Source organism: Cydia splendana, chromosome 1, assembly GCF_910591565.1.
Source record: "Cydia splendana chromosome 1, ilCydSple1.2, whole genome shotgun sequence".
Classification (NCBI taxonomy): Eukaryota; Metazoa; Arthropoda; class Insecta; order Lepidoptera; family Tortricidae; genus Cydia; species Cydia splendana.
The window spans coordinates 33887283-33905530 of NC_085960.1; the positions used below are offsets into that span (position 1 = coordinate 33887283).

General features: G+C 38.4%; 2 protein-coding genes across 2 annotated transcripts in view; one reads left to right on the plus strand and one right to left on the minus strand.

The window, feature by feature from the left end:
- Positions 1–7506, plus strand: part of LOC134793833 (hrp65 protein-like) — a 31126-nt gene extending 23620 nt beyond the window's left edge. Inside the window, exons 11-14 of the transcript XR_010144590.1 lie at positions 5436–5474; positions 5783–5847; positions 6068–7075; positions 7328–7506. The gene's annotated coding sequence lies outside the window, so the exon portion shown is untranslated. The remainder of the gene's footprint in view (positions 1–5435; positions 5475–5782; positions 5848–6067; positions 7076–7327) is intronic.
- A 417-nt stretch (positions 7507–7923) lies between these two features.
- Positions 7924–15298, minus strand: LOC134806079 (pancreatic lipase-related protein 2-like). Its single transcript, XM_063779350.1, has 5 exons — positions 15244–15298; positions 14604–14760; positions 10496–10893; positions 9070–9276; positions 7924–8149 (listed from the first exon to the last, which is right to left on the minus strand). Exons 1-5 carry the CDS (start codon positions 15296–15298, stop codon positions 7929–7931), a joined length of 1038 nt encoding a protein of 345 aa, XP_063635420.1. The 3' UTR covers positions 7924–7928.
- Positions 15299–18248: the final 2950 nt, after the last annotated feature.

The window sequence follows — 18248 nt, forward strand, 5'->3', positions numbered from 1 at the left end:
TGATCGGCGGCGGCGTTTGCCGAAAAATCGGCGTGACCTTGACTTTCAGGTTTCTTAAGGAAAGTCATTAATTTGTTGTTTTTCTTGAAAATTTGATCAATCCAGGTTTCTAGTCAGTGAACTACGTATAGTTTGAATATGCTGTGAGTAAAATAGGATTTGTAAATGAATATAGGATAGGTATAATAACTTGATTTTCCTAGTAACTGGCTTGCATTAAGAGGTTACCTGGTCCCAATCACCTTCGATTCGATCTGTAACTCTCCGTTTTCTCAAGCTTTCCATGGCTTATCCTATTAAAAATGACGTATTTTAACAAAACAGAACTCCACATATCCTTGAAATTTGCTAGACATAGTGGACTGCTATTGTTTTCTTGTCGTACAAGCATCAGGCTCACTGAGACGTATCTTTTTTCTCGTTTTCTCATTGCTGAGGATCGCGACTACATGTAATTTTGTCTTCATTTCCTGCTGTCATAAGCCGTATGGACTGCACGGTGCAGACTGCTGCAAGCTGACCTCTTCATAGCGTTCGACCATCGCACACATGCTCCAATTCAAGCACGTTTGCCATTAATTTCTCCACATCATGCGTTGAATAATATGTCCGAAGAATCTAAGGGTTGGGAAGAGCTGAGTGGTGATATAGAGTTCTCTGAGAATGGAGGGGTTTGTTCTTCTAGCTGTCCAAGATATAAGCAGCAGCCTTCGTTCGTTCGTTAACAGTTGACGGTTAACGTTAACAGGTGACAATTATTGGTGTGTCAAATAGTTTCTGCAACTGGCTATTCATCATCATCATCATCATCATCTCAGCCATAAGACGTCCACTGCTGAACATAGGCCTCCCGCTTGGACCTCCATACGTACCGGTTGGAAGCGACCCGCATCCAGCGTCTTCCGGCGACCTTAACAAGGTCGTCTGTCCATCTTGTGGGTGGACGTCCTACGCTGCGCTTGCTAGTCCGTGGTCTCCACTCGAGCACTTTTCGACCCCATCGGCCATCTTCTCTGCGTATAATGTGGCCTGCCCATTGCCACTTCAGCTTGCTAATCCGGTGGGCTATGTCGGTGACTTTAGTTCGTCTACGGATCTCCTCATTTCTGATTCGATCACGTAGAGAAACTCCGAGGATAGCCCTCTCCATAGCTCGTTGAGCGACTTTGAGTTTTGAGATGAGACCGATAGTAAAAGACCACGTTTCGGAGCCATAAGTCATCGCTGGTAACACACATTGATTAAAGACTTTCGTCTTGAGGCACTGAGGAATGTCGGAAGAAAAGACATTACGTAGTTTCCCGAACGCTGCCCAACCGAGTTGGATTCGGCGGTTGACCTCTTTCTCGAAGTTGGACCTACCTAATTGAACTACTTGTCCTAGGTAGATGTACGAGTCAACAACTTCGAGTACCGAGTTCCCAACAGAGACTGGGATGGGCACAACATTGGCATAAGTTTCGTCTTGTCCATGTTCATTTTCAAGCCCACCCGTTGTGAAACTCGGTTGAGGTCATCGAGCATCATGCTGAGTTCCTCCATCAACTTTGCCATGACCACGATATCGTCGGCAAACCGAAGGTGACTGATATATTCACCGTTATTGTTGATGCCAAGTCCTTGCCATTCCAGGAGCTTGAAGGCGTCTTCCATTACGGCAGTAAACAGTTTCGGAGAGATAACGTCTCCCTGCCTTACGCCTCTTCGCAATGGAATCGCCTTCGTGCTCTGCTCCTGTACTCGGACCGACATGGTGGCGTTACTATACAAACACTTCAACACTTCGATGTACCGATAGTCAATATCGCATCGCTGAAGAGACTCAATCACCGCCCATGTTTCCACCGAATCGAAGGCTTTCTCATAGTCCACAAACGCTAAGCATAAAGGCAAGTTATACTCTTCGGTCTTCTGTATAACTTGCCGCAGCGTACGGATGTGGTCTATGGTACTATAGCCTTTTCGGAAACCGGCTTGTTCGGGAGGCTGGAAGTCATCAAGTCTGTGTTCGAGACGGTACGTGATGACCCTTGAAAACAGCTTATAGACATGGCTCAGAAGAGTGATGGGTCTGTAGTTCTTCAATAGGCTGTTATCACCTTTTTTGAAGAACAGCACCATCTCGCCTCTATTCCATGTTTCAGGCGTTATGCCCTCGGACAAGACGGAATTAAAGAGCTTCTGGAGGACTTTAAGTAACGGTGTTCCATCCGCTCTCAGAAGCTCTGAAGTGATTCCGTCTTTGCCCGGCGCCTAGCTGCTTCAGGGCCATCCTAATCTCGTACAGACTGATATCCGGGATATCTTCGATATAATGTCGGGCTGGCTATTCAGTTTCATTTAATTAATAAATGATGTGTATATTTGATAACTGTAACATAAATAATACAAAAAATCCATATTCTAAACCAAAAACCAACTTGGAATAGCTAATTAACAACACTCAAGGTCACGCCGATTTCACGCCGATCATTTATCGGCGGCGACGGCGTGGTCAAAAACCCCGGCGGCGGCGGCGCGCCGGCGCGGCGCACACGTCTACCTCAAATAAATAGATGGACGAAGGGCGAGCGAATGATTTAAGATGAGTCTGCTCTTTCGATATATAGCATGAGAGTTGTATGAAGGTGGGAGATGAATGACGAAGTTCGATTGCTATAGAATTGCTGTTTGGGGTACCTATTTATCTCTGGAGTTTCTCTTCTTATTTCACCCAACTAGGCTTTATAGAGAAGAAGTCGTCGAATCGATGGATACCTCTAGAAGAAGATCCGGCTGCCAAATTTACGCATTACAGAAGAACAATACCCTCAATATCCATACTCCCGAGAAGAAACCCATTATATACGTAATGTTGGTAAGTTTCCCTGACGTTGCGATTGCACTATTGTTAAGATAGTTTGTTACGTTTGTAAAGAAGTGAACGACTCTTCAGTACCCATCAAAACTCTTATACGAACAGCTTTTATCATAGGCGGCATGGCTTAATAAGCCTAGCCCCGCGACATTTTTATTGAGAAAATCTTAGGGCTGATTTAGAATTTTGGACGACGCGCGAACCCGCATGCGATTTTACATTGCGAACTGTTGGTTACGTCCAATTCGACCGACCGATCAAAAACCGCAATGTAATGAAACTCGCATGCGAGTTCTCGTATAGTCTAAATCAGCCCTTAATTTGTATCCACTGCTACATTGGTACTTACTGCTGTGGTATTTGTATCGTGCATTACGAGTTTACGATACATTTGTACAATGCAGCACTGCACTGCACTTGACTTACCTACTGCAGTCTTGTGGCTCTCCACCGCTGCATAGAAGAGCTCTGTTAATTTAATTTTTAAATATACCTACTTGCTTCGAATATGTAGTCTGGCAAACAAGTTTTGCCAGTAAGAGTAGAATAAGAAAACCTATTATCATTCCCCCTTTTGAGGTTATATATAATACTAGCATAAGAAAATTCTGCGCCTATGCTCCACTGACAAAGGACTTCTGCCAAACTATACTTTCGAAGAAGTTGAAACTGCAGACTTCTCCTGTGCGTAAAATAATTAGTTTTCCGCTAAACTAGGTTTGATGTGTATTGAGTAGGCACAGTACTAAATAAAACTTTATTACAACTACATGGCTACTGTTACAAATATTTACAAGCTAACTTTGTCGTTAAACATAAAGTACCCAGTTCTTAGTTTTTACTGTATCTGATGTCACAAGTTCTTTACGATTTTATGATAATGAACTGATGAATCTATTGGGTCACGCACGTATAGATTTATTTCTTAGTATATTTTTGAGAAAAAATACTTGCGTGCCGATTTGATCATCAAAAACCAAGCTTATATTGCAATCATCGAAATGTCGATTATGCAAGAATTTATGTTTGTTTATACGTAAGTACTATAATTAATAGTACTCTTGACCAAATACATCTTAAACTTTAATTGAGTGTAAGGAATTATAAATACTAACCCATTATTTTGTTTAGCACTTTAAACCGAACGGAGGAGGATCTTTACTGTTTAATTTATCGCACAGATCATTATAGTCCACCGTCCGCTAAGTATTCAAAACTAATTACGAAGCATTATATTTTCGAATACAATGATTTCTTGTTGTCACTCGTTAAGACATTGTTATCAGCGGTTTTCTCTCGAATCCTAATAATAGACGTACGTTTTGTTATTATATAGCTACTCTTTTGTTGATACAGTCTTCATTTCTTGTATTGTAAAGCGTACCATTTCCATTTTTTTTTCGAAATATCATTTTGGATTATTTCTTCTCAGAATTAAGAGAATGGATTTAAGAAGGAAAAAAAAGGGTCCGAAAACGGACACATTTTGACATAAATACTTACGTTTTGTATGGACCGTCAGTCCGTCACAAAACTGACAACCAATATTTCTATGAAAAACTTGGGACACTTTATTTCTTTGTTTTAATCAATAGTCCTCGTGACTGAGTCGAAATAACCCAAGAGTTGCTAGTTTTTTGAAAAAAAGTAAATGGTACACTTCTTTCTGAAAACCCCCAAGTCCCCCATATTCTTTGTGTAGAAATGTTACCCTCCTAGGAGATAGGAATAATACAATTCCCAATTGTCCCCGCGGTCACGGATGGAAATCAAACAATTCCCTTTTATCCCCATCGGGCTCTGATGGAGAGAAATTATGCCCCCGCCTTAAGAATGCAAGGCGGGGACAGATGGAAATACATCCTAATAAGAGCTAGGTCGTTTTCGTTTAAAGCCAAATAATATATTTAGATGAAAAAGTGTTTTTTGTCGCAATTTCGGATTATTTGGTCTCTGTGCTTTAAAACCGATGATTTAACTAAGCACTCTAAACATATAATTAATAAAAACCACATGAAGTCGTGTTTCACTACTCATCTTTCGATAGGTACTAATTTAAACAATTTTTGAGGATCGTGGTGAAGGCCGCGCCTTCTTTCGCTAGTACTACAAAAAAGATATATGCACGTCCTCTGATCCTTGTCACATTGTGACTCAAATTAGTATACAACAGATTAATAAACAGCGTCACCGACGCCTTCCTTTGAACACATAATTAACGTGGAAAACATAGTATGTGTTGATATTTTATTTAAGTCTGAAATGTATAAAGTTATACATACACCGAATCTTCGAATTAAAAATGAAATTTATACATAGGTTCTTCTTGGTCATTCTTGTAACCATTACATGCGGTTTGTGTCAATTAGATTTATGAAACTATTATATTATGAGCACGATTATTAATGTCGTCAATTGAACTATTTAACTAACGTTTTCAAACTATTACTGTTTGAGCTGAAATTAAATTACAAATTAAAATATTATCTATTTTTAACATTATAATGTTGTACATATTTCCTTTCAGGTCCGTGATTCGTTATGAATATATTAGCTAATATTAATGTTGTATTTACAGGTATCCGTATTCAGCTAGATGACGAGATTGATGCAAAAGGTAATTATGCGAGTTTTTTTGGCAAAACTTTTAAATATATTTTTTACCCTGCAACTGTAAATAATATGTATGGATAAACTGTATTAACTTGTGATTGTAGCCTAAATTAGTGTGCAAATAAAAAATGTATGGTCTCTAATCTGTTCTTCAGTAGTCTGATGTTGATTTCATGATGAAATTTTTTATTTTATGTCTTCTTTTCCCGACGGATGTATAATGACGCATACAAATTAATTCTGAAATTGAATATTTTATTTGTCCTCACGTCACATCGCTGTACTGCTTCTACATTAACGTTATTTTTTCAGGTCAGACGTGAATAATCTTTGGTTTAAACATTCGGAATTGCAGTTACGCTCTGAAATTATTCAAGGTAGGTTTTATAACTCTTAGTTTAAACATTTGTTAGTTTGGAATGTTGGTATTCATATAAAATCTCAGAAGTGATCTGATAATGATGATATATTTATTTATTTGTCTTCTTTTCCCGACGGATGCATAATGACGTATACCATTTTATTCTGATACAATTATTATAATAGTTTATAAACACATATGTTTAAGTTAAAATAACAAAGTTTAAAAAATTTCAGGCTGGACGGAGCTTCTGTGGACTGCGGGAAGATCAATGGATAAAGAATAGAATAAATGTACACAACACTGATTCAAGTATAGCTCTTATAGGCACACAATTTAGTAAACATAGTCAGGTGACAGTGGCCCATGCGTCGTGATTGAATTATAAAATTTAAAACCATTTAAAACCGTAGATTTATCCCAGTTCGGCCTACAGGCAGTGATTTTATATAACTATAGATAGGTTATTCTTTATACTAAGGAGCACAAAAAATACTTCCATATATATTATGTTACGAATGAATTTATTTTTTTGATAAAGTTTCGAATACCATTCATCTTTGATACACTCGTTAAAAATAAGCTTGTCACTTTCGGTTGCTGGGAGCTGGTTAGCACGTGCACAGCTCACATTAAATATCATGTAGGTCAATCAAACACAGTTAAATATACCACTGCGCGACGGGCGCGACTAAATAGCAACCACAGTTTGTTCAATTTAAGTGCCTGAATTTTGGAACGCCTTTAGCCTATCTCGAGTTATAATAATATCATTGTCTGCAGGTGACAGTGACGCGTGCACCACAGTTTAAAAGGTTTTAAGTACACCGCCCCAAGTCTTATACAAGTTCACTGTTATGAATAAGTTCGCAGTTGGCCGAAATTGTTAACAGAGTGGTGTATTCCTATTTGTCCCCGCCGGGCACAGATGGAAATGAGCCGCATATAAATCATTTCTACTTGTCCCCGTCTGATGTATGCCGGCGGTCACGTGGGGCGGGGACAAATGGGAATACACCACAAGAGTCAAACATTAACATGACACCAAAAGGTGATGAAATAGATTAAAACTAATCAGTAGTTAAATTAATTGTCTTTCAAACATATTTCCATAGATGTTGCTGTCCACTAATCAATTAATATCACATCCATGTATATGTTGATGAGAGTATATTTTTGTAGTACATTAATTCAAATTATAACTGTATACAGTTAGGTTATCCGGTTGCTGTATTAATTTTATGGTGAGTTATATTTTATTCTTTTACTATCTTAGATTTACATTATCAAATAAAACACGTTTACATTAATGTGTCATGTTTTATTAGATTTCTTTAATATTAAAAAAATTACATGATGATTCAATTGCCTGTCTTCTTTTCCCGACTGATGCATAATGATGCACTAATTATCACGTATTGTTCTGACATAACAGTTGTCGCCTTAGAAACTAATCGCTTCGCAACCAATTTTAACTCTCGTTTTCTTTGTTACAGGTCAGGAGACTTGATATTAGTAAGTTAAGCATTTCCAATTAAAATAATTAATAATAAGTAGTAAAGAAAACTTTGACTGATTTTATTATGTTTGTTAATAACATTTATTATTGTGATACCTTGATGATGCAACTGTGATACTTGACTTTTTTCTTACTTCATTACAATTTTGATATGTCTATACCTTTGTTTCATTATGCCACTCGCAAAGATAACTTTTGTAAAAACAAGGCAAAATACCCTAATGATAATAGTGATAAATATTATTTCTGTTAAACCTCTAACTGTCGAATATCGAATCGCATCCAATGCAAGTGGCCTAGGCGAAGAACAAAGAAACTGTATTACCATCTGTCCCCATCTAGGCCACATGCCGCTTGCCGGGGACACGTAGGAATAGTGTAATAAAACCTATTACACGAACAGTTCGAGTAAATAAAGAATAATGCTACTATAATTTTGTGACCGTTTTAAAACTATCAAAGTTTTAAATTTACGATACCTAGGTGAGACATTTCAAAGTTCTATAAGGATTCGTAAATTATGATTTGGTAAATAGACCACAAAAATATGCGTATAGCATGGAAATTGTTTTCGTTTTCTAGAATTCGTCTCCCAATGCGTACAAAGACTCGTTTTTCGTATGCAGATAGTAGTTCCCTTCGGCGTTGGGTTTGGCTGGCTCGCCCATGCTGGAGGTGTTAGTCTTGCACTCTCCATTCTGGAAGCCTTGGTAGTTGTCGCACAGGTAGGACGTGAACGGTACACCGCCTTGAATCGATTCTCCGAAAAACTCGTGCGCCCTACTGTGGCTGCAAGAATCTGTACAGATCACAGAAAACAAAACAAAAAAACTATAGTCTTACCTATAAAATGCTTGAAGCGTGTGGCAAGGAATATTAAGATTGTAGTTCGGTTTTTTAGCATTAGAAAAAGACTACGCGATCTTGACGTCTTTTAAGTGAAAAACGCTTTTTAAAAATTAATTTGTATTATTTATGAAAGCAAAAGAATGTAAATAAACGTATATGATTCATAATTGTTACATATTTGCCGTGACTACAGTCAAATACCCTTTTTTAACGCATTCACTGCCAGGGGGCGTGGCCTAGGAAAAACCTTGTATGACGGTGGACGCACATGTGCGTCGGGGACAGTGAATGTGTTAAACAATAAAAAGCTTTAAAATAGAAAATACAAACTAAAATTAAAAACTTTAGTTTTTCAATAAAAAGAGTTCAAAATTGTTTACCTTTTTTCTAATGCTAAAAAAAAAAACTACAGTTAAACTCAATCTGACGGTTCATATTTGTCCACGCCGGGTACAGATGGTAATAGGATAGGTGAGCGATTTTTTTTATTTAATTTCTTAATACTAAAATCAACTTTATGAATAATATAAGGCCCGATATCTATTTAGCATAAAACTGCGGAGCAAACTCGAATATCTCAACATCTCAGCCAGTGCGAGGAAAATGTAGATAAAGTGCAAGTATAAAAGAGCTAGAGCATAGACCTTGGTTGCGACATCAGGGTGCCTAGCAAACATGCCAATCGTTTACGCTCCGTAGCGAACGAAACGCCAATGTCTCTGTCGCACTAATATGGAAGACTGATAGAGAGAGATGAATACGCTACGCTACGGAGCGTAAACTATTGGAATGTTGCATAGCCGTACTTTTTTGTACAAAGAAAAGTCCATAGTTGACAAAACGACCTTGTGCATTTACTTGCATCCATACCTACGTGTCCCAGATCCTCTCCCTCGCACCCCGGTTGCGGGGATGTTCCCCCGTTGGGGTAAAAGTCCGCCTGCCCGTGGCTCTCACTGTACCCGTAGAAGCCACCATCCGTGTGGATGATGTCCACGAACATGGCGTCAGTTCTGTCCAGACGGTATTCGTCAGGCATTGGGGGTAATTCGAACAGCGGTCGAGCGGGGTCTAGCCCTAGAAGACAAAATTCATCAGTTGCTAGATTCCCTCTATGCTAATTCCCTGCCTCGCACAGCTAAACTGTGGAATGAACCGTCGCCTGCGGTATTTCCGGACCGACACGACCTTCAAGAAAAGGGCGTACTCCTATCTTAAAGGCCGGCAACGCAGTTCCAGCCCTTCTGGTGTTGCGGATGTCTATGGGCGGCATTAATTGCTTACCATCAGGCAAGCAGTCTCGTCTGCTCGTTTGGCTCCTATATCATAAATAAAACACCGGTCAAGTGCGAGTCGGACTCGCGTTCCAAGGGTTCCGTACATAAGTCCGACTCACGCTTGACTGCACATTTCTAATAGGTTTTCCTGTCATCTATAGGTAAAGTACTATATTGTGTATTTTTTTTTTTCAAAATTTTAGGCCAAGTAGTTTCAGAGATAAAGGTGGGGGGGGGGGGGGGGGGGGGAATGGTCGGACGGACAGACAGACGCACGAGTGATCCTATAAGGGTTCCGTTTTTTCCTTTTGAGGTAGTGGAGAGTGTGCTCAAGCCATAAAAAGGTCAAATACGGCGTTCACTTAATAAGAGATTTCCTTTGGTAGAATCAATCTTTGTGTTCCTAAAATGTATTTAAGAAGTGGAGCCACCCAGATTTTTGATGCAGGTGGGGCGTGGGGAGGGTTTTAAGGGTCGGTGACATCTGAGGTTAATATTTTTTTAAGTATAGGTTCTATGTCAAGTTTAGTATCATTTTCAACTAAATCAAAGATGTAGACATAGATTTCATCTAAATCTAAAATCTTCGGAATGGTGTCATTATGATATCATAAATGATACCAAACTTGGCCTAGTAGCTTAAATATGTCATACATACCAAGACCAAGTTGAGAGCCCCCCCTCCCCCCCCCCCATCATCAAAAATTTGCATCAAAAATCTCGGTGGCTCCACTTCTTAAATCCATCCTTGGGTCCTAAGGACCAATCCTGCCAAAGGAAATCTCTTGTTCACGCAACGCCGTATCCCACCCCCAGCACCTTCCGCCAACGGGACTTAATCGCGTTAAATACGCGTTTTAAGATTTACCTCCGACGTTTCGAGGACGGCGTTGTCCCCGTGGTCTTGGAGGCGATTAAGCCCCGTTGTGTAGTTTGATAACACCTAACTGTTGTTGTCCATACTAAATTAGTTATACTCAAATTTTGGCAGACAGGTATAGTTTAAAATAAATTCTTACCGGTAATTCTAAATACATTTTTACAGAAAAACATGCCAGCGTATCCCATGACTTGCGCTCCCAAGCTGTGTCCAATCAAATGCATTTGTTCTCCCGTCGTATTAAAGTTGTCGACCAGTGAGTCGAGCAGCTTCGCCAGCCGCTTACCCACGTACCGCGTGGACAACGCAGCCCACACGTAATTAGGGTTTCGTGCCAGCTCATACCAATCCACTACTATCACGTTCAAATCGGCTCCGTCTATGAAATATGTCTTTTGAATCTGTATCCAAGTATTATTGCCGCTACCCAGCCAACCATGTGTCAATGCTTTGGTATCTCTTGAGGGGTCGAAATACTGGCTCGTCATTTGACCATTTATTTCTGGTTGCAAGGTTTCCGGATCATTTGGGTTGTTCCTTGAGGAAACAAAGGGAGAGATTGGGTAATTTCCACTCATTCCCACTAGTTACCACCAAGTTCTTACCAGTGGTAACTACTGGGATTTTATTCCCACCTTTTACCACTGGTAACTGGGGAAAAAAATTCCCAGTAGTTACCACCAAACCGAGTTGGAGGTAACTACTGGGAATTTTTATTCCCAGTAGTTACCACTGGTAAAAGGTGGGATTTTTTTTCCTAGTAGTTACTACCAAAATATTGTTACAGTTCAATACTAATAAAAACAGCATAAATATGTACAGGGTGTTTTTATAGTCACCTGCATTAATTTACGAGGTGAATAGTAGGTCATACTAAACAAGTTTTACTGTGGAACCAATACCGAAATCGCGAAAAAAAATGACGCTCCCATACAAATATCAACATCAGACCAGTCAAATTGTATGACACAGCTGGACACAGCCAATTTTTTTTAAATACATTTTGCATTAATAAATTATTATAAATGGATTTGTTTCTTTTCAGAAAACTGCCTTGAAAATAAATGATCAAAAATACTAAAACAGAAACTTTTTTATTAATAAAATCACTTGAAAAATAATCTAAAATTTAGATTCTTAATGGACGATTAAATTTATCCTTACAGTTTTAATTTTTGCACTTGTACTGGTTAAACTGTTTTAATATTATATATAATTGATCACTCTTAAGGCAGTTTCCTGAAACACTAAACTTATAATTATTTATTAAAGCACTCTTTATTTAAACTGTCTTTATTAGTATTGAACTGTAACAATATTTTGGTGGTAACTACTGGGATTTTTTTTCCCAGTAGTTACCAGTGGTAAAAGGTGGGATAAAAATTCCCAATAGTTACGAGTACCACTGGTAAGAACTTGGTGGTAACTAGTGGGAATAACCCGAGAGATTTAGTGTTCAGAATTCGTTTAAGCTAAATACGTCGATTAACGTTAATTCTTTATGTAACTTTTACGGGAACGTTAGGTAATGTAGGTATGCGCTCTTTTACCTGTAAAATGCCGACCTCAAGTGATGGGAAAAGGGCAAATGAATGATGTGTTGGGCAGTGTTGGGCAAAATTTAATCTAACTACTGATTACAAACTACAACTACATTTTGTAGTTAGTAATCGTGATTACTGATTACAAGAAGTAACCGTTAAAAGTAGTTAACATTTTTGATTACTAACTACTAATTGTAGTTGCAATCACGGTTACGTGATTAGTTTTTCTAACTACTTATCTATCAGAGAATTCAGCAGAGATTGGCATTTCGTAATTGATTCCTAGTAGGTGCAGAGTGCAGATTTCAAAAATGATGAACATTTTTTAATCCAAGATGGCGGCCATGCACTTTGCATAAAAGTTGTCATGGATATTGTTTTAAAGGTTTTCGGGAATGCAGATTTCGAAAAAATGATGGATGGCCAAGATGGCGGTCATGAAATTTATCATAAAAGTCATGATGGATGTCGTTTTATAGGGTTTAGGGGGCGCAGATTTGACGAGACCCATGATGATGACTTTTATGTCAAAGTGCACGGCAGACATCTTGGATTCCAAACTGTCATCATTTTCGAAACCGGCACACCCTGAAACCTATAAAACGACACCCTTGATGATTTTTATGTCAAAGTGCACGGCAGACATCTTGGATTCCAAAACTGCCATCATTTTCGAATTCTGCCATCCCTGAAACCTATAAAATGACACCCATGATGACTTTTATGTCAAAGTGCACGGCAGACATCTTGGATTCCAAAACTCATCATTTTCGAAACCGGCACTCCCTGAAACCTATAAAACGACACCCATAATGAATTTTATGTCAAAGTGCACGGCATACATCTTGGATTCCAAAACAATCATCATTTTCGAAACCGGCACACCCTGAAACCTATAAAACGACACCCATAATGACTTCTATGTTAAAGTGCACGGCAGACATCTTGGATTCCAAAACTGTCATCATTTTCGAAACCGGCACTCTCTAAAACCTATAAAACCACATCCACGATGACTTTTATGACATGGTGCAAAATCAAAAATAGTCCTTATTTTACAGTCATAACGTTTCGCACAGAAAGTGTATTTATGTCAAGGACAAGAAAGATCAAAATGATTTTTACATGGATGTATTAAAGTAGTCGGTTACAGTAATCAGATTAACGACTACTTTATGTAACCTGATTATTGTAGTTAGGTTACATGTAGTTAACTACTTTTAGTCGTAATAAGTAGTTAGATTACAAATAGTAGTTAACTGCGCCCAACTCTGATGATGACTATACATCGGTAACTCGTGGCATTTAGGTAGCATAGAGATGGGTAACTACCCGGGTAAATACCCGAGAGCGGGTATTTACCCGGTATATACCCGATATTTACCTACCCGCGGGTAAATACGCGGGTATTTTCGTTTTTCTTCTAATTGATGTGTTTAATGGTATGTGAGTATAAAAAAGATTAATTTAAGTAATATTTTATAATGTTACATAATATGTATGTTCAAACTAATTACGAAAATATTGCTATGAGGTGAAGTTCGATTTTAACATATCAGTCCAATTATGAAAATCGTGTGAAATCATTCCCTGGCTTCCGGAAATGTATTAAAACGCTTTTAATATACATTAGAAAGATGAAAATAAAGACTACTTATGAATGATAATAAAAAAAAAGTGCAGTATTACAACTTGGGAAGCTCATAAGTCAAATACAGTTAGTTTTAGGACAAAAATGTATATAACCTTTTTTGTAGGAAATTCTGTTTACTTTGGTTTGTGCATACAACACTTTTCGATATTAATGACAGATTACAAGAAATATGAAAAAGTTCACTTTTACCCCCCTCCCTCCCAACCACACCCCCCGCCGACCGAAGTTCGAATATGTATTATCAACGTATAAGTACGATAATTTACTCAAATCTAAAAAAAAATACTCTGATGACGGACTTTTTTTAAATATTTATCAAATTTATACTAAAAATTCCTTATTTACAACTGCAGGTTTCACTAAACCATTTCATTTTAAATGACACACAATAATTACAACCATTAACTCGGTTTATATCTCCAATTTAACACAAATCAACATGTGCAACAAGAAATGAATCTACCCGTCCATTTGGGTAGATACGGGTAAATACCGGATAGATGGGTGGGTAAATTGGGTAAATACCCGCGACCCATCTCTAGGTAGCACTTAAAAGATTAGTTTAATTAATTTCCGTTTTTTAGTGGTTTCTTTTTCTCGACTCGTATAGGAAGAACATTGTCACATCACTAGTCTGTGCCTGCTACCTAAATGCCACGAGTTACCGATGTGTGCTCATCACTAATCTTTAAGTGCTACCTAAATGCCACGAGTTACCGATGTGTAATGATGACCTTATAGTCTGTATCTTTAGGTATTTAAATAAAAGTAAACAAACAATTTGTATATTTTCGGGTAGTTATAACATTTATTGGCTAACCAACCAAATACAAAACAGCCTGGATCAGTCACTGAACGACCTGACTTTAACCTAGGTACATTATTTGATCATGTAATGGCTTAAGGAGCCATTTGAGGGTAGATTTTGTTTACTTTTATTTAAATACCTAAATCCTAAAGATACAGAGTTTAGGACAAACCATTTTCATAGGAATCCAGATATAGATCCGTTTAACGCTTGTCGCTCCAAAGGTCAAATGTAAAAATACCTGGTGTAGAGGTAAAAATATACGCGTCCGTATATCCAGCCGTCGGAATCGTCCGGCAGCGCGGAGAAGTTCATCGTGCACTCGGTTCCGTTCTCGTCGTAGTAGCTGAGCCACTCCGTGCCGTATCCGTCGTCGGTCGACACGGACCGGATGCCGGCTACAAATTTATGTTATCACGTTTGAAATTGCTTTTAAGGCCGTAGGAGGTGACCATACGGGCTTCCGCGACGATTCAATGTCAACCTGATCTTCGGGGCGCAGGTACCTAGCTACAATGGGGTTGGCAACATTTAAAGGTTTTGGCGCCAGCATAGGCTTTGTCTCTAGTTTTGTTTTATGAGATTTGGCTTATGCATATCCAGGCCATAAAACAAAAAAAAAAAAGAATTTGTCACTATTTGTGGGATTGACAGGTAAAACTATCTATGCTGGCGCCATCTGTCCTCGACCGGCCAACGGGCCAACCCAATTTGGCTGGCCTAATATTGCAGGGAAGTTGAACGGAGATTTTAAGCTTTGCTTTCGGGTTCCTTTTCATAGTAGATTTACGTAGACTAGAATGCCCATGTCCCTCGTGACTGGCTTTTTGGCGGCGGGTTCGTGAGCCTCATCATCATGTTCAAAACCACAGCGAACTTACCATACACACACATTAATCCAAACAATTTAGAAATCAGCGTGATGGTGACACCCATTGATAGTAACTGGCATTGGTAGGTACTGATGGCAACAGTGCCGATACAGGCGTATATATCACCGAAATGGAGGAAAAAATGGTGAAGTTATGCAAAATATTCATACCGTCATCTATATTCATACTTGGCGTTATCTTATCTTGGGCTTGGTAGTCGAAAACCCACTTAATAATTAAGGTATCCACTACTCGCTAGTAATAAACGTACCAAAGCGTCATCTAGCCCAGCGGTTGGCAACAAGCGGCCCGCGAACCTCTCACTTGCGGCCCGCGAGCCCCCCTGGCTATTTTGTATGTAATATTGACAATCGACAATGTCTGATAAAGTCATAAAAATTAACAATGTGTGCGGCCCGCGTCAACTTCGGTAACTACTATTTGGCCCTTGGCTGCTAAAAGGTTGCCGACCGCTGATCTAGCCCAACAACTGAAAATGGAGAAAGCCAGTGAAAGTTAATTGTAGATGGCGCTCTTCCAGTTTCCGTACGATGCCTAGTATATGTAGATTCAGGCATCAACTCGTCACACCAATATTTTGTTGTAACCTGTCACACCGCCAAAAGCAAAATTATTTGTTTCAATTCTTCACAAGTAAATTTAGTTCTATTAAGTCACATCATAGTTTTGTAGCTATTGGTCACGGCAAATCTGTTCCTATTCGTCATCCCGTCAAACAGTTCTAACTGGTCACAAGCCAGGATACCTATACTGTATACATCCAATGTGTCAAAAATATGTACACGAAGACTTCTACGGAGACCCGCACAAGCCTATTTTGACGTAGTTTTCCCTTCTGACATCCAAAATTACCTAACAAACCCAACCTAAATGGTTGTAATGGTTGAACCCAATGATTCTGCTATGGTTATTATTGTGTGAAATTGATTCAGACACAGTAGGTTCATCAGTAGTGATGTGGTTAATACTCGTTACTGAATCGAATTTTTTCTCTTGAATTTCCGTAATACAATAGTTATTTGACATTTGAATGCGACAAATAAATGAATTGAATTGAATTTGTTTTACAAGGGGGCAAAGTTGTTGTTTAACCCCTCGTGCTGATATTAGTACCCGAGCAAGCGAAAGATTCCAAAATTGAACCACGAGCTTAGCGAGTAGTTCGAAAAATGGAATCTTGAGCGTTGCGAGGGTTTCAAAGCACGAGGGTTAAACAAAATTTGCCCCCGAGTGAAACAACATTTTTCACCACACCAACCCGAAGCAAATATTAAATGTAAAATATCAAACAATATCAAACCAAATCAAATCCAAATGAATGTTATTAAATATTTAGCATCCAAAATCATAATTTAAAAGTCAATTCTACCAGCAAACATAAGAAAACAACTCAAAATTTGCATTTGATTACCTTGCCTCACATGTGAATAAAATGCAACTTTGCTATCAGTTTTTGAAGTGCAAAGTAAGCCTTTCCGAGCTGGTGTGGTGAAAATAATTTTGCTTTTGGCGGTGTGACAGGTTATAACAAAATTTTGGTGTGACGAGTTGATTCTTGAATCGTCAGCTTGACTAAGCTCCCAGGTGTGACGAAAGGATTAACCTTTTCGACGCCGTGTCAAACACAAAAGCTGTCACTCAGATGCCACGTCACCGAAGTGTCAAAACTGAAATTGAACTTTAAGCATATGGACGTAGGTCTATGTTGCTCTGTGGTCTGTGACCGATATATCGGTCATTGGCGTCCAAAAGGTTAATGGAGGGGTTGATGTTAGGAATGCATAAATTATACAAAAATTTAATTATAGCAACGTTATTGTATTTTTTATTTTTGAATTGAATCCTTTTTGTGCTTACACAGTAAACACATGATCTCAACACTTACGAACTAAAAATATTCTAAAACGAAAATAATGGTTATTTCGATCGAGTTATAAAAAGGTGGCTTGTGCAAGTAGATGTTTCCACTCGTTCTTATTCTTATTGTGGTTTGTTGGAGTATACCTATCTTAATTTCGTGCTGTTGGAATGATATTTTGAATAATAGAGTATTATTTATCATGTATTGTGCTGAGATATCGTGCAAATATGCCTTAATTCTTTATTTATTTACGTTTGGGGTGCCCCTTTTTTCTCCGCGTTACATTTCGCCAATGTGCTCGCACCTATTACTGTCTTTATATAAACCGATATATACGATTTAGATATATTAGTCTAATATATTGCTATCTTTTTCATTTTAGTCTATAGAAATATCGAATGACTTTAGGTTATGCTTCGAAACTACCTCGTGACATCGCTATACGTTTTTAATAAACATAATAGAAAGTCTTGAAGTTGTGTGCTCTGCGTTTAAGTAGATAACTTTAGTGCCCCAACAGCGGTACCTAGAGATAACACTTGTCGTTACGTCGTTAACATTTGACTATACATAATGTTACACAGTACGTGTAAGTAGGCCTTCACGAGAAATTAAGTAGGTCAGTACGGTACACACTATGTTAATACCATAAATTAAATGTAAACGAATTAAGGACATAATAGGGAATGGAAAAGACTAGATATCACATGGTTTTTGAGCTATATCTAGGTATATTTATTACGTGTATGTATAAGAAATAACCAAGCAATTACACATTACGTCGTCAGTGACCGTCGCGCGCGTATAATTGAAGTGCTAAACGCGCGAGGTAAAAACCTAAAAACGGCTTTTATAACTGTAATTTCACACTTTATTCATCTGTTGTTTCCGTGTAAAGTCTGTTAGGCGAATAAAAGTCAGAGCAAGATAAAATAAACTTCCAACTACTCGAGGTCGTGAACTGTATCTATATACGTGTCGTTAGAATACCTAAAACAATTAGCTATCGTGATCGCGTGCAGTAGGTTCGTTATGCGGCAAATAATTGAATTCACGTCACATGAATCTAGGCATTGCCCTGAGTTACGGCGACTCGAAATATTACAGCTATCCTCTTCTAGGTACAGTACAA

Bases quoted from the DNA above. Each gene is read 5' to 3' on its own strand.
- LOC134806079 (XM_063779350.1), bottom strand. From the start codon at position 15,298: ATGGGTGTCACCATCACGCTGATTTCTAAATTGTTTGGATTAATGTGT. The intron at 10,894-14,603 runs GTATTTTTACAT...TGTTTCCTCAAG, and splicing joins TATTTTTACCTCTACACCAG to GAACAACCCAAATGATCCGG. The intron at 9,277-10,495 runs GTAAGAATTTAT...TTTGTCTTCTAG, and splicing joins AAATGTATTTAGAATTACCG to GGCTAGACCCCGCTCGACCG.